Here is a 16,506-nt window from a genome sequence, read left to right as displayed (position 1 = left end):
GGCTACCCAGAGGGTGAGGACGCCACCTCTGTACACTGCCACTTTTTCAGTTATTCCATTTTACAGCCTCCTCTCACTTAACTGCATTTTGCAGCATCATCAGGTTTTGTCTTATTAGGAGCCGCGTTTGTTGATTTGTTCGTTTTTTTCTGTTTGCTGTATTCATTAAAATAAACGGATAATCGTCAAAATGACAAATGTGGACAATTATCAAAGCTTACATTACAATTCTGACAGCTTGAGTTCACATGAATTTTCAAAAGAATATCAAAACCTGTGAAAGTGCTTTAAGCGTTTAAAACATGCGAGTAAAGAATGGAATCAGTAACATGTGAGCCCAGTGAAGTGCATCAAACAAGACAAGCGTGCTAAAGAGAGCCACTCATCCACATCACGGCGTGTCTGCGCCTTAACCTTTGAGGCTCTGTGGGCAGTAATGCTATCATCCCCCAGGTAGTGGGCTCCCAATCTCAGTGTCGGTGTTTCTGACAGATCGGCCTGCGAACCCCTCACAGCCGGACCACAGTCACAGTACAGACATGTTTGGATAAAGCAGTCATGCTTCCTCTCTGCTGCCTGTCACTCCTTCTGTTATCAGAAAGACTTTTTTTTTCCTCTCTAGATTTCTCACTCACTTCCTGTTTACGGACCACCAGTGGGTGGCACCAGCTGTGGCCACTGCCAAACTCCATGCTGAGTTTCAGTCCCCAGTTTACTTTTACACGTTCTACCACCACTGCCAAACCGAGACGCGGCCCGAGTGGGCCGACGCCGCGCACGGAGACGAGATACCTTACGTGTTCGGCGTACCGATGATCGGTGCCACGGACCTGCTCCCGTGCAACTTCTCCAAGAACGATGTGATGCTGAGCGCTGTGGTCATGACTTACTGGACTAACTTCGCAAAGACTGGGTAGGCCTCATGTCACAGTAGTGTAAACTGTACACGTTACTGTATGTTCTCTGACAGCCTTCTAGTCATCTTGAATACTTGAATCTAGGTTGCTAGTTTAATTCCCGTGTGGCTTTGAAGAATTGAACATACTGGTTCACCAAAAGCATCCAGATCCCAGAGCAGCCGGTTGGTCTTAGATAGTTTAAAGGTTGCACAGAGAATGGGCCTCCTGTCTGTATTCAGTGTATTGATTCCACATGTTACTTATAATGGAGACTGAATATAACTTTGAACTGAAACGTTTAACCTTTATGCTCCACCAGGGACCCCAACCTGCCCGTCCCTCAGGACACCAAGTTCATTCATACCAAGCCCAACCGCTTTGAGGAGGTCATCTGGACCAAGTTCAACTGGAAGGACAAGCAGTACCTTCACATCGGTTTGAAACCTCGTGTCAGAGACAACTACAGAGCTAACAAAGTGGCCTTTTGGCTGGAATTAGTCCCTCATCTTCACAGCCTGCACGACGTGCTCTTTCCCACCACTACGCGCTCCCCCGCAGGCCGTGACCCCGGCACCATGAGGCCCAGAAACAACGTTCCTCGAACCACTCGTCATCCTTACCCTACCTTCCCATCAGATCCTGAGCCCGAGGGCTCAGAGCGCCCGCCTCAGGACCTCTTTCCCGGAGACACCCGCGACTACTCCACCGAACTGAGCGTGACAGTTGCAGTTGGAGCGTCGCTCTTCTTCCTCAACATCCTGGCCTTCGCCACCCTTTACTACAAGCGTGACAAGCGGCACGAGATGCGCCGGCACCGGCTGTCCCCTCAGCGGGGCGGCCCCGCCAACGACCTGGCTCACAGGCAGGATGAGGAGATCATGTCCCTGCTGATGAAGGACTGGGAGCACGACGCTCACCACGTCAGATTAAAAGAAGTACCATGACACTCAGAGGATCAACGTGAAACTAAAACATACGCACATTTTGTATGAAGCACATGACTGATAACTGTTGTGTTTTAAGTTTAGTTTCTTATAGCACAGAGTGGATCACAGTGAGGGAAGGACAGGGGGGGAACTGAGTTTAAATGTGAAGTTGATGCTAATATACAGGTTTTGTTTCTAGGTCGTTCTGGGGATGCAGGCTCTGGGTGGAGCCAGGAGCTGAAAAGATCGAACATGATAATTAAACTGATTTTATTATTTAAACACAGGTTTGCAGGCCCGGAGCAAATATACTCGAGAGGAGAATCGCTGAGGTTTTCTGAGAAATGATCTGATGAACCTTTTTCTTTTAATTTTCTAGTTGTGGTTTTGTTTGACACATGAAGATGTGTCAAAAGGGGGAGTTTTAGGTCTAATTTGAAACAATGGATTATATGATCGATGATGCAATTCTACACTGCAATCATCGAGTCCATCCTCACCTCCTCCATCACCGTGTGGTACGCTGGAGCCACTATCAGGGACAAACAGAGACTGCAGCATGTTGTGCGCTCTGCTGAGAAGGTGATTGGCTGCAGACTCCCATCTCTGCAGGACCTGTACGCCTCCAGGACACTGGGGCGTGCAGCTCAGTCACAGCTGACCCTTCTCACCCTGGACACAGTCTGTTTGACCTGCTCCCCTCAGGCAGGAGGCTCCGGTCCATTCGCACCAGAACCTCTCGCCATAAGAACAGTTTCTTCCCCTCTGCTGTTGGACACATGAACAATAACCGTATGACTGTTCCCACCACTACCACGTGACCCTACGCTGTGTTCACTGCATCATTCCATGTTTGGCCCTGATCACCACCTGCACTCATGTATATATCTATCTACTTAGCACTTTTAATCCTTATTTTTATTTAAGTTTTATATGACAGTATGTTTGCACTGAAGCACCGCAGCAATTTCCTAATGTTGTAAACCTGCTCAACATTTGGCAATAAAACCGTTTTTGATTCTGATTACTGTCAGCATTTTAATCGCTAGTTTAAAGGCTGCAGCTGTTGCTCTAACATAAATGTAACAGGCCTCAGTGCTGGTTCTAATAGTCTGAGCTGCTTCCAGCTTTATTTGTGAAGAGCACAGCAGCTTACAAAACACGTAGCTAGCTCGTACAGCTGCGACGTTAAACTTTCATGAGCTAAGATGACCTTAAAATAACGGGGCTACGTGTGGTGATGCTAGCGTTAGCCACGTTAGCGCGTTAACTTCACAGGTGGTCAGACTGAGTAAACAGGCACTAAGTCAGAGGTTGGGCTCTCCGTTTCGCTGCAGGATCCCTTCATTCATGCAATTTATGCAGTTTATTAAAGTGCAATTGGAAAAAGGATTTTGAAATGCAGTTTTTAAAAGCATTTCAAAAATCAGTTTATTAAATGGGAATTCAAAAATGAATTTACAAATGCAGAATTTATTCTATAATTCATTACTTAAGCACAGAATTCTTTATTTCGATGCGCGTGGCTCTTGTGGTCCTCCATACAGGAGTGAGAACGTGTTGGCATTTGGGTCCTCCTTCCCCTCATCATAGTCTGCCACGCAGGCCGTGACAGAAAAGCCCACTAAAAGAACGCCCACCAGACCAAAGCAATGGTTTTGACTTGATCAGCATTAACCCCGCCCCCTGACTTTGATGGGTGAAGCTGACAAATAAAATGTATTTATGAACAGCGATGCAGGGCCAGGAGTAGCAACGTGAATTAAATAAATACATCATTAAATAATTCATTAAATGTGTCAGTAAAATAATCAAAATAGAAAACAAACCAATAATTGATTAAATATGTAATTAACTAATTTGAATTGTATATAAACAAATATTGAAAAATTTTAAATGAAATTAATGGATAATTCATTATTAATATATATCTTTAATTGATTATGTAGATTTTTTAAATTAATTACTGAAATAGTTCATTCATTAGTGATGCATTTATTTAATGCAACCATAAAATTATTGCTAGTTTAAGTAAAATCAATTTAAGACATCAATATTAAAGGTTAACTTATGATAATGAATACATGCAACTATAACTGATGACATAAAAATGAGGATTTCTTAAGCTGAAGCCAAAGTGCTGACTCATTTGTCATGTTACTCTCAAATGTTTTCCCTAATAACAAGAACATAATTACACTTTAGCCACAAGAGGGCAGCAGCATTAATATAAGTCACATGTATATAAAGGTACAGTGATTATATTACAGTGATTTTGACAAAAACAAAACAGTTGATGGCAGTGTGTTTTTCCATGACAGAATAATTACGCACACCCCACTTTGCAGTTATTTATTTGTAAAAAATGTTTGGAATCATGTATGATTTCCGTTCCACTTTGTGTTGGTCTTTCACGTGGAATTCCAATAAAACTGATTCATGTTTGTGCTGTAATGTGACAAAATGTGGGAAAATTCAAGGGGGCCAACACTCGGACCGGCGGCCGCCTCGGGTCTCTGCTCCTCCTGCCTCCCCTTTCCCTCATCCACCTGCTGCCTCTGTGGAAGCTCCGCCATAGCCACCACCAAACAACTGACTTATTTCTACACATCGACCAGCATCCGGCCAATCCACCACCTTCCATCGTTTATACCGTTACAAAAAAATAAAAAAACATAAAAAAACATCATTGGCCCAGAAAAACGAAAAATCACCATCAGTATGCCCGATGGCCAGTCCAGCTATGGTCGTGCCATCAGTTAACCCTTCACGTGGCAGCTGTGACACGCGTGCCCAGGGTTGCCGACCCCTGCTCTAAAGCATCTGATTTGGATTCCTGAGATCAAATATATTTTCCTTTGGCTTTGTTTTCTTCCCATTTGTGGCTTTAATGTAGTGTTACATCCTGTTTGTTTGCTTCCATCTGTATACATGTCCAGATTCACTGTTATGTTTCTATTCTTACATTGCTGTGTGATCACTGTTCCCTCTGCTGACTGATGTGACCTTTTGTATCTCACACTGATACTTGTCATATTTGTATCTGCGCCTAAAAGATAAAAAGTTTTCCATGCTAAAACACAGCTCCACCTCCTGCAGTTCTCCCTCTGAACCACTAGATGTCTCTGTTATCTAAATGAAGACGTGCAGCACAGCAACCACAGCAGCGCTCAGATCACACGTGTCCTGTTATTATGTATAAAAGCATGAAACAGGTGAGACAGGTGGGATCAATATTAATGTTGTGGAAATATATGAAAAAGCAACAGAAGAGTGAAAACATTTCCTGTTTCTAGAAAGATCTTTCAGCTCACAGCTGCTCACAGACTGTATTTACAAGTGACAAACTGCAACTCTACAGTACATCTACAGTATATATCAAATATATTCTGTATTCAAATCTATTGAGTGATGTTTGAAAGTCTTTCCAGGTGAGTTTGATCCAGGAGGGTCTGAAGCCAGAGTCAGACAGAGACTGTGCAGAGACTGTAGAAGGACAGAGCAGCAGCAGAGCAGTCCAGATACACTGATGATCCTCTGTCAGATCCAGAGGGACACACAGGGATGATGCTGGACTCTACATTGTGTCTGACAGTGGAGCTGTTCTCAGAGCAGTTCACTCTGCAGCACTGACAGTCATCTGCACTTCTTCTCATTCCTCTGTCAGTCACTGCTGGATGAAGCTCTCCTCTCCACCTCCCAGTAACATGGCCCAGTCAGAGCGTCTCTACACACAAGCTGCTGCTGCTTCAACCTCTCTGGATCATCAGGACACAGCTCCTCCTCTCTCAGCACACACACCGTCCTGTTTACCATCATCAGTACTTCCACCTGCAGAGAGAAGAAGGAAGAGCAGAGGAGATAAACGAGTGTTTCCAGAGACTCTTCATCAGCTGTCAGTCAGTGATGCAGCACATCCAGTATAAAGAGCAGCAGGGACTTCAGTGCTGGGACTGTACTAGGACTCATTGTTGCTTCACTTTTTCTAATCTTTGGATTTTTATTGAAGTTGATGAAAATGTTTTTCCCTCCTAGTTTGAGTTTGGACTTTCATTCATTAGAAGAACCTTGGTGTGTCCACTCTGAGCTCTGTAGGAACCCCAACAACAAGCCCAACAATCCAGATGGACGGTTCCAGCTGTTAACTGGAGGAATTCCATCCAAACATCTGCTCTCACTAAATTCTTCCTCACCTACAGACTGTGTTCTTCACTGCTTTAAACTTGGAAATGAATGCAGTCATTGGTCTGCGTGCTGCTTTGTTCAGAGAGCTGATTGGCTGTTGACAGTGTTTGATCAGAGCGTGTCAGCCGTTACTATGGTGACCATAAAGGTCAGAAACAGGAAGTGTTTGTGTCCAATCCTGAAGCCTGTCACCATTCTCCTCTCACAGCTTCACTGAGAAGCTGCAGCTTTACAGGAAACACTGGATCTTTGTTTCATACTGACTGTGTTTAGTACAATACTGCTGACAGCACCACCCACTCACTCCATCACTCTACTTACAGCAGAGTCTTCAGTCTGTAGTCTGGACTCTGCTGAAGATCAGACAGCTGCTTCACATCTGGATCCTTCAGGTTGTTTCCCCACAGGTGCAGCTGTCTCAGATGGGAGGGGTTGGACTTCAGTGCTGCTGCCAGATAATCACAGCTGATCTCTGACAAACCACAGCTCCCCAATCTGTATAAAGAATGAAAGATGTAAGTTTATTAGACAAAGTGTGAGCTTGAAATCATTCAGTGTTTCATCATCTGTTCAGAGCTGAAGAAGGTTCAGAATGTAGAAGTTTAGAAAATGGAAACTCCAAACAGCTGAAGCCAACAGGAAGCAGCTTCAAACAGGAAACTGTGCAGAGTTTCAGACTATATGTCCTGATGCAGCCAGTTGGATTTTGGAGATTTGAATCTCTGTTCTGTGACTAAGTCCTTGAATCATTTCTTCCAGTTGGTCCAACAAGACAGACTAAGTGTTGGACATGTGTTGTGGCTCCATTAGGGGAGCTTCTAAATGTGATGTGATGGCCCCTCTGGGTCTGTCAGGTCACAGGACTGAAGAGAGCTCAAACTGGGCACACAGTTGTTCCAGTCTGGACCAAAGACTCTATACTGGGACTGAGGGACTGCTTTGACTGCACCCACTGGGACTTTTTAAAGGCTCATGTTCTCACTTAGATCATCGATTTCTACTTACATGTCTTTCTGGGAAAAATGGGGATTACTTTGGAAACAGGAAGTATTTTCCCAATAAGCAGCCCTGGATTAGTAAATCACTCCAACATGTTCTCAGGCAGAAGAAGCTGTCTTGTTATGAGGGAGAGAAGAAAAAGATTGAGGCACAGAAACTTGTTGAAAGAGAGATAAAGCAGCTAAAATCAGGTGTAAAAGTAAAGCAGAGGATGAGCTGAATAAAGGACACTCAAGGCTGGCTTGGAAAGGAATGAAGTCCATGGTGGGGATGCAGAACAAGGAGCAAAGATGAATGTGATGCTGAATCAGCAGAAGACTTGGACTCATTTGATTCCAGCTTTGATATCATTGATTTCAATGAAGAGCTTTGTGATTGTAGCAAAGGGCTGGTAGCTCTGAGAGTCCCACTGATGAGGTGTTTGTGTGGAAATCTCTTAGTGGGACCAAAGAGAGAAAAAGCCCTGGTCCTGATGCTGTGGGAGGGAAATGATTGAAGTGTGCTGTGAGGAACTGACTGGGAGGTTTTCACACATTTTCCAGTCCTCCTTGGAACAACAGGAAGTTCCCAGCATATGGAAACAAAGGTTAAGTGTCCTATGGCACTCAGTGATGATGGTGCTGTGGCCCCACCACCTCCACCTCTTTGTAAAGGAACTAACTGTAATCTGAAGCTTCAAATGGAACTAAGACTTCCTCCACTAGGTGGCAGTGTCTGATGAGAAAGTTTTAGTGGAGCTGGCCTGGAGTCAGAAACAGGAAGATGCAGGATTTGGGCTGAAATGGGGAAAGTGGTTCGCACTAGTGCCTTAAAGCAAGAAGGTTGTAGGTTGAAGCTTGTTGGCCTTTCTGTGGAGGTTGGATGTTCTCCCACAGTCCAATGAAATGCTGCTTAGGTTCATTGGTGCTTCTAAATTGGCTGTAGGTGTGGATGTGAGAGAGTGCTTCTCTGTCTCTCTCTGTTGGCCCTGTGATGGACTGCTCACCTGTGCAGGTGGACCACGCCTCTTGCCCTATGACAGCTAGGGCACAGGCTGCAGCCCTGTGAGCCTAAGCTGAATAAACAGTTAGCAAAAATGATCCATAGATGGCCTGAAATCCCCCAGTTAGCAGTTTGGTAGATAGCTATGACATGCTAATCCCATCCAGCAGCTGTATTCTACCTGTAAGCTGATCCCTGCTGAGCCAAAGCACTTTTTCATATACAAATTACAACCTTTAATAGAAACCTATTGGTCAGCATCTTATTAGCCTGCTGTTAGCTTCATTCCACAGAAAACTGAGAGAAACTAACAGAGTTGATAAAGAATAAAGAGAAATGTGCTGATTTAAAGCCTTTGAAGTGCTTCAGATGATCTCTGTCCACTTCTGTCCACTCATTCATTCATGTAAGCTTTCTAATGCAGCTTTGATCTTCACAGTCTGCTTCATGAAACTCATTCTAACCCTGAATGTCAGAGTGTTCCTCCTTCTCTTTCCCATCATTCATGCTGGCAGTGGAGGAGATTTGGATGTTGGACTGTGTTTTGGATGATGTGTGTATGTTTGTGTTGGACTGCTGTCTGTAAAGCAAACGCACATTTTGCTTTGGATTTCAGTGTCAGACAGACTTTAAGGTGGAATGAAGAGTTGGAGAGTTTCACAGTGAATTATCCAGTGGAGGATTTTTCTTCTTCTTTGAAGGTTTGAAATGTGAACATTGTTCTGCTGCAGTCAATGGACTAAACCAGAGAAGAAGAAAACAGACTTTACCATGAAGATCCTCAGTGTGGATCAGTATAATATCAGCCTGATGTCTGCAGTTTAGTGTCAGCACAACTTTCACATCATATTCATCTCAGCACAACTAAAACATGCTGACTGACCTCAGAGTTTCAAGTCCACATCCTGGACTCTCCAGGAAACCACACAGATGCTTCACTCCTGAATCCTGCAGCTTGTTGTTCCTGCTCAGGTCCAGCTGTCTCAGATGGGAGGGGTTGGACTTCAGTGCTGCTGCCAGATAATCACAGCTGATCTCTGACAAACCACAGCCCCTCAATCTGTATAAAGAATGAAAGATGTAAGTTTATTAGACAAAGTGTGAGCTTGAAATCATTCAGTGTTTCATCATCTGTTCAGAGCTGAAGAAGGTTCAGAATGTAGAAGTTTAGAAAATGGAAACTCCAAACAGCTGACAGAGTTCATACGCCTTTGTCAGGGTCAAATTCAAGCAAGACCATGTGAAAATTAAAACACATCATCCTAGGTGAACTTAAACACCTTTGTTCCCCTTTTGTTAAGACATAGAAAAGTACACCACACAAAAATACTGCAAAAGGAAACGGTCGCCTTATATACATAGTGTATAAACTCAAAATGCACATTTCACTTCAAATTAAGATTAAGGCTTTGAACAGATCACATAGTTCAGTTCAACATATAAGACTTTAAGAATGCACAAGCATCTACTTAAAATCTATTTAATTTATCATCCATGATATTATTTTGTACAATTCCAATGTATTTTGTTCATCTCCCTTAAATAAACAGGCAGTCTTAAAGTATGAAATATTCATATACAAACACATATAAATGTGTGTACTGTCTCAGTGGCTGATAGTACCCCACAGGCCTCAGTGTGAGCTTGAAGACATTTATAATGTTTAAGTAGTTTAATGTGCAGGTGCTGACGATAAACACATTTTGAATGAAAGCCGGGGAACTTTGGTAGCACAGAAACAAGTGGCTATTCTTTGTGACTATATGGATCACTCACAATACCATTATTTCACACAAAGGCACCAAATTAATACTCAAAAAAGCTGCAGCAATACACACAAATATAAACAGTACTTGGTGACTGTTAAGTCTAATTGTTGAATGTTGCCATTGTGTTTCTTAAATTTGTACAGTCTTAGTTTAAGCAGTAGGATCAAAGCCATCCCTTTGATCCTGACCACCTCTCCAACCACTCTGTGCTGGGGGAGGTTTTATTGTAGATACATCCTATCTGGAAGATCTGTTTCTTTTGATGTAAACTTCCTGGGTTTACGACCCTTTGGTCAGCAGGAGGTCTGACACACACACACACACACACACACACACACACACACACACACACACACACACACACACACACACTCTTACAGAAGTTCACACATATACATAAAATGCTTTGTCTTAGAACAAAGGGGGCGTGGCTTTGTTCTGACGTGTTTTGTGTGAACTGTCTCCCAATAAAAGGTAGCAGGAGGAGGTCAGATCTGTGGTCATTTTCGTGGTGGACACAGAGGAGGCCTCCCTTGCGCAAATAATTGATCGATCGACTGTCTTGTTTTCTTCATGATGAATAAGTCTCTAGAATTAGCGGGGCTTGTGGAAACACAGACCCAACAGTGACAACTTTGCTTTTAGCCTTTAACCCTTCTTGACTACTTTTGATGTGGCCTCTATATTTTACCTTTAAAAACAGTTCATCTTGCCAATCTGTTATTTTCTCATTTTGACCAACTGTATCAGCACAATTTATCTAAATTCAGACAAAATTTAAAATACAAGTAGAAAGTGATATTTTGACTGTAAAAACCACACACATGTTTAACGAATCATCTTCATAACTTGAAATGCAAATAGAGATTGTACACTTTTAAAAATACGCACACGTTTTGCAAACAACAAAGTTATATGGTACTATTTAACAAAAAATGCAGCCAAGGCTCAGACGTTTTTCATATAATCATTTCAAACTATTTACAGAACAATCAGGTGTCAAACAATAGTTTGTGTCACTCTAACACATATGAGAACAGCACAGGGATAAACCTGCAGGTCTGACAGCAGGTGTGTCACTCAGCGTTTACACTGCAATCTGCCTTTGTTGGCTTTAAGGCAGCAACTGTGACGATCACTAGTAGAACTGACACACAAAACAAAACAACAGCTACACACTAAATACACAAGACAACAAACTAACTTGAGACCAAACACGGTAAACGTCACAAATCTCTCACGTATCAAAACTCTCTCTCTCTTTCGCTCACTCGCTCTCTCTTGCCGGTCACTCCTAAAACTTCCCCCTTTTGCTAAACAACCAAATGTCATGTTTCCATATCATTTTTGATTGGTCGACATGGTACATTTTCCCACCTATAGGGCTTTGGAGCGTGATGTCACGGGAGATGGGCCATGCCCCCTTCCGCCATGACAGTAGGCCAGCCAAAGGATACCATTTCAGCTATGGATCGTACGTGTTGTGTTGTCGGTTGCAACGTTAGATCACACGATCGTGAAGGCAAGAAGCTGGATAACGGGCTCTCTTTTCATCGTTTTCCGTCCTGGAGGCAACGTGAGGGATCCCATGTATCCGATATTACTAAACAAAGACGTCAGGCTTGGATTGCAGCGGTGAGACGAGCGGATATCGAGTTCTCTGCAATCCCCAGCTTTTTGTTGGTTTGCTCACGGCATTTTCTTTCCGGTGAGTTCTAAATTAATTCATATCACTCTTGAAAGGCTTTTAGTGTTATTTTCAACGTGCTGAGGTCATAGATAATGAGATAAAACATGCTAATGTGTGATGCTGCAGAACCACATCATGTCGACTGAGTAGCTTATGATTTGGCATTATTGCAGGCAAACCAGCATATGAAATGGATGTAACAAATCCAGACTGGGCACCAACACTGCACATGGGGCATGACGACATACCTGTATCAGACTCGGACCGGCACTCAAGGCGTACGCAACGGAAGCGAAAAAGAGCACCCATCGGAGGTAAACAACCCCCCCCCCTCTAAAAACATACTAAATTGCTATCACTGTACACTAATCCGCACATAACTTCCAGATGAATCACACACCTGTCATTGGAATATTGGTGTACATTTACCTTATGTCTAATTTTATCTTACAGGCTTTCGTTATGCAGCTGCAGAGTCTGAAGGTGTGCCCCGTGCAGAAGTGATTGATGAAGATCTGACAGAAGACCAACAGCAAAATCACAATGTCATGGAGGCAGTGGACAGCAGTTGTGTTGGACAAGTGGAGGTTGAGGTACCAGCTGCAAATGTGGATATACTGAAGAAATGTAAACCTTTTAAAATGATGACAGATTACAAACTCTCAGCTGTGTCTGTAATCAAACCTCTGTAACTTTGCTTCACTTCAGCAGCATCAGCTCATGTTCACATGTTGATTCATGGTTTGCTTCAGTTTTTGATGGACTGCAGAATATTTTGAAGGTTATCTGCTATAAAAAGCCAGAACAGGAAAATCTGCTTCATGTGTTTCTGTTTGATCCTCAGTGACTTTGACACAAAGGCCTCTGCTGTGATGATCACACCTCTGATCAAGTCTCACAGTGTCAGCTTTGTTTTTATACATATGGATATGTGCTGATAAATGATCAGAGTTATAATATTTCCCACTGCCTGCTGTGTGCCGTGACCTTTGACCTGCTAAAGACAGTCAGCTGTGGATTATTCATTGTTGTGTCTGATACTTAGAACTGTGAGGAAGAACACTACACAGTTAATCAGGGTCCCCTCTCTCTGAATCAGGAAAGGTGGGCAGGCCGCGTGTGGGCCGCGGGCCATACGTTGAGTCTCACTGTTTGAAATGTGAACATTCTTCTGCTGCAGTCAATGGACTAAACCAGAGAAGAAGAAAACAGACTTTACCATGAAGATCCTCAGTGTGGATCAGTATAATATCAGCCTGATGTCTGCAGTTTAGTGTCAGCACAACTTTCACATCATATTCATCACAGCACAACTAAAACATGCTGACTGACCTCAGAGTTTCAAGTCCACATCCTGGACTCTCCAGGAAACCACACAGATGCTTCACTCCTGAATCCTGCAGCTTGTTGTTGGAGCTCAGGTCCAGCTCTCTCAGATGGGAGGAGTTGGACTTCAGTGCTGCTGCCAGATAATCACAGCTGATCTCTGACAAACCACAGCCCCACAATCTGTATAAAGAATGAAAGATGTAAGTTTATTAGACAAAGTGCTTGAAATCATTCAGTGTTTCATCATCTGTTCAGAGCTGAAGAAGGTTCAGAATGTAGAAGTTTAGAAAATGGAAACTCCAAACAGCTGAAGCCAACAGGAAGCAGCTTCAAACAAACACAACAAGAGAAAAAACTCTGAATGTTTCACATTAAAGTCGTACATTTCTCATAAAAACAGGACAAAGACTTGAAAAAGTCGTGTTTTTCCTTCCAGGAACCACAAGGCTTCACTTTTAAAGGTGAAGTGTGAAAGAAATGGACATATTTGAAGTCCAACACCTTTTTCCAGTCACATTATTAAAGCAGACAAACTACAAGCTCATTTTCATTCCAACAAGTCATCTTCTGACCTGGACTAACAACACTGGTCTCTATGTGCAGCTGGCTGTGAGACCAGTGCTCAGGGAGCGTCTACAAAGTGCAACACTGAAAGAACATCACACACTAGCTTTGTCCCAAAACGTCGGCTGCATCCTTCGGAGGACCCGGTATTCGCGGTCTACGTGGGCCGGGTCCTTCAAAGACCGAAAAGGCTGGAAGTGCGAGGCTGTGAAATGGGACGGTCTAGCCTTCAGATTTGCGTCACCGCTGTCTTTGTGGAGTTTAATAAACTCGGCCGTCTGCTCCTTGCTATCTAAAATATAACAGGACACTGGCGTAAACTCTCGACCGTCTCACACTTCTGTTTAATCAGTTTCCTGTTTAACGTTTATTCAGCTGTGTGAAAATCCCGGAGGAACTTTGATCTCAGCCAAACCGATTTACTCCGGAACAAATAAAACACAGAAAAAAGGCAAACAATTACATTTTTAAGTTATCCGAGTGACTTATATATCATGTTTCACCTGAGTAGTGAAAGAGCGGGGTCTGAAAACGATGAAGCCGGGCGTCCGCTGCTCTCGCCGGCTGGAGTGACCATTGAACCCCCCGGCTTGCTAGCGAGCGGGTGGGTAACAGACGTCTCCGAAAACGTTGGCACACTTTTGCAAATATGCGATGTCTTGATAAACCAAGCAGATATTTGAAGTTTACACAGCTACTTTCTCGCCTGAAAATATGTTAAAAGTTTATTTTGTGACCCAGAAAGATTAATAAGAGTAATTTGAAAACTTAGTAGCTGCCGCCATTGTTGGCAGCTGAAATTTGGCTGGGATATGAATTCTGGGATATGGTGGGCCACGAAGGACACACCCGACGAATCCTTCAAATTCGGGGAAATGAAGGACGCATTTGTCGGGCACATTTGAAGGAGTCGACAAATACGGACAGCCTTCATCGCCTGGCTGTGACGTAATCGGCCTTCAAATGCAGCCTCTGGAGGATGCAGCCGACGTTTTGGGACACAGCTACTAATTTGCTTCCATCATCCAACCTGAAGAGGAAACAGGGACGGCTCCCCTTCAAAGTAAAAGCTGCTCCTTTTGGACACAGTATCAAAGAAAGTCTACAGTATAACATAGAAAAGACAGAACAAAGTTTTGGTTGTTTTTAAATTGTGCAGAAATGAAACTACACTAAGCTCAATTATGTGACAGACATTTCATCCCATGTCAGTTTGGCCTCATCCTGGGCCGGATTATCCAGCACACACTCTGACCACAGGTCCATGTTGAGCAGGATGAGCTGCTGGCTAATCTGGAGGCTGTAGCAGCAGCTCACAGTCACAGTGGATTTCCACTCATGAAAAAGCTCTGGCTGCTTCATTTCTCATCTCATATCAGAGACTTTAATGCTTCACTGAAGCTGTACTGTGATGCTTCCATATTGCAGTGAGGCCTCCATAATGATTTCAGCTGTTCTGTACACACACTGTGTGCCCTGTATGGCTCAAAGTCTCTGCAGCCTGTTTTTATCTGCTATCATCAGATCTTCATCATCCTCATTCACATCCCTCACACACTCTACAGCCTCATCAGCACTGACTTCATCTTCACTGACTGATGGAGCACAACATGAACCTGTGGAGGCTGAAACACTGTCCTGTCAAACATCTCCCCGTCACCACTCCACTTCTGTCAGCCTTTAAATGAACCCTGCTCAAGTCTGTCACTTCTGTTTGGAGCCAAAAGAGGTTAAAGATTACGCCACTACATTCTTGTCTAGAAAATATTAAAGTGTATTTGGTGACACACAAAAAAGGGTAAAAGTATAGTTTGGGTCCACACATGTCCAAACCCTGGTGTGTAGGCCTACTTAGTATTGAGAAAAGCCCACTAAAAGAACGCCCACCAGACCAAAGCAATGGTGTTGACTTGATCAGCATTAACCCCGCCCCCTGACTTTGATGGGTGAAGCTGACAAATAAAATGTATTTATGAACAGCGATGCAGGGCCAGGAGTAGCAACGTGAATTAAATAAATACATCATTAAATAATTCATTAAATGTGTCAGTAAAATAATTAAAATAGAAAACAAACCAACAAAATATGTAATTAACTAATTTGAATTGTACATAAATATTTAATGAATTATTTTAAATGAAATTAACCGATAATTCATTGACTGAGCAGCACTGAGCAGCTCCTTCAGTGGGAGACTGCGGCACCCACGGTGTGGGACGGAGAGATTTCGCAGGTCTTTCCTCCCCACTGCTGTCAGACTCCACAACAAAGACTTTAACTGAACAAGCACACACATCCACACATGTGCAATAACACTAAGTGCAATAATCTTTTCTGGCATCGTTGTATTTTTACTCAGTTGTATATAGCATTCGTATTCTATTTTTATCTTATTGTATATTTTTATTCTATTTTATTCTACTGTATATAGTATATTATTTTATTCTATTCTGTACAGCTGTGTACTGTATTTATTCTTATTGTATTCTAATTTTTGCGTCATAACTTTTGCACTGTCCACTTCCTGCTGTGACAAAACAAATTTCCCACGTGTGGGACTAATAAAGGTTATCTTATCTTATCTTATTGTGATTTTGTTTTGTGTTTTGATGAGCTAATAATCAGCTCTCTTTTTCTCATTGTTGTTCTAAGCCGCTTATCCAAAGGTAAGGCACTACCTGTTGAATTATTTCCAAAGTGTGCCAAATTGGACATTACAAATTAAAGTCTACTCACTGAAATTACTGGGGAATGTCTGCTTTGATTTTGATGAGAATCTCATGACAGTACTGAGGATTTAATGCAGTTGGACTGCTAAAAATGATTGAATGCGGTTGGACCGCTAAAGGATTTAATACGGTTGGACCGTGGAAAGCAGTTGGACTGCTGAGTGATTTTAGTATATTAGGGAATTTGGTTATTGTTTGGGGTGGAGCCCGTATTGGTTATAAGGTTGGACCTGCTTCAGTCTTACACTTTTTTGGCTGTTTTACTGTTGTTCCAAAGTATTATAAATTATTCAAGAACGTCAGTTGGACTGATAGGAAGCGCAGTGCTCAGAGGTAACGCTTGCCAATGCCAAGGACGCTTAGGCATTGTCCTCGAAGAGGGATAGTCAGTTGGTCACTGTGGAGCTTGGGGCACTCCAGAATAACTAGGAGTTA

General features: G+C 42.9%; 1 protein-coding gene across 1 annotated transcript in view; it reads right to left on the bottom strand.

Moving 5' to 3' along the window:
- Window positions 1–3,176: 3,176 nt before the first annotated feature.
- Window positions 3,177–16,506, bottom strand: part of LOC143416846 (protein NLRC3-like) — a 77,550-nt gene continuing 64,220 nt past the window's right edge. The window contains exon 7 of the mRNA XM_076882499.1: window positions 3,177–5,656. Within this exon, the coding sequence (XP_076738614.1) occupies window positions 5,644–5,656 (13 nt within the window). The 3' untranslated portion in view covers window positions 3,177–5,643. The remainder of the gene's footprint in view (window positions 5,657–16,506) is intronic.

The sequence above is a fragment of the Maylandia zebra genome, linkage group LG3 (assembly GCF_041146795.1).
Source record: "Maylandia zebra isolate NMK-2024a linkage group LG3, Mzebra_GT3a, whole genome shotgun sequence".
NCBI lineage: Eukaryota > Metazoa > Chordata > Actinopteri > Cichliformes > Cichlidae > Maylandia > Maylandia zebra.
The sequence above is the reverse complement of the archived record's forward strand: the minus strand, read 5'-3'. Positions and strand labels throughout refer to the sequence as shown.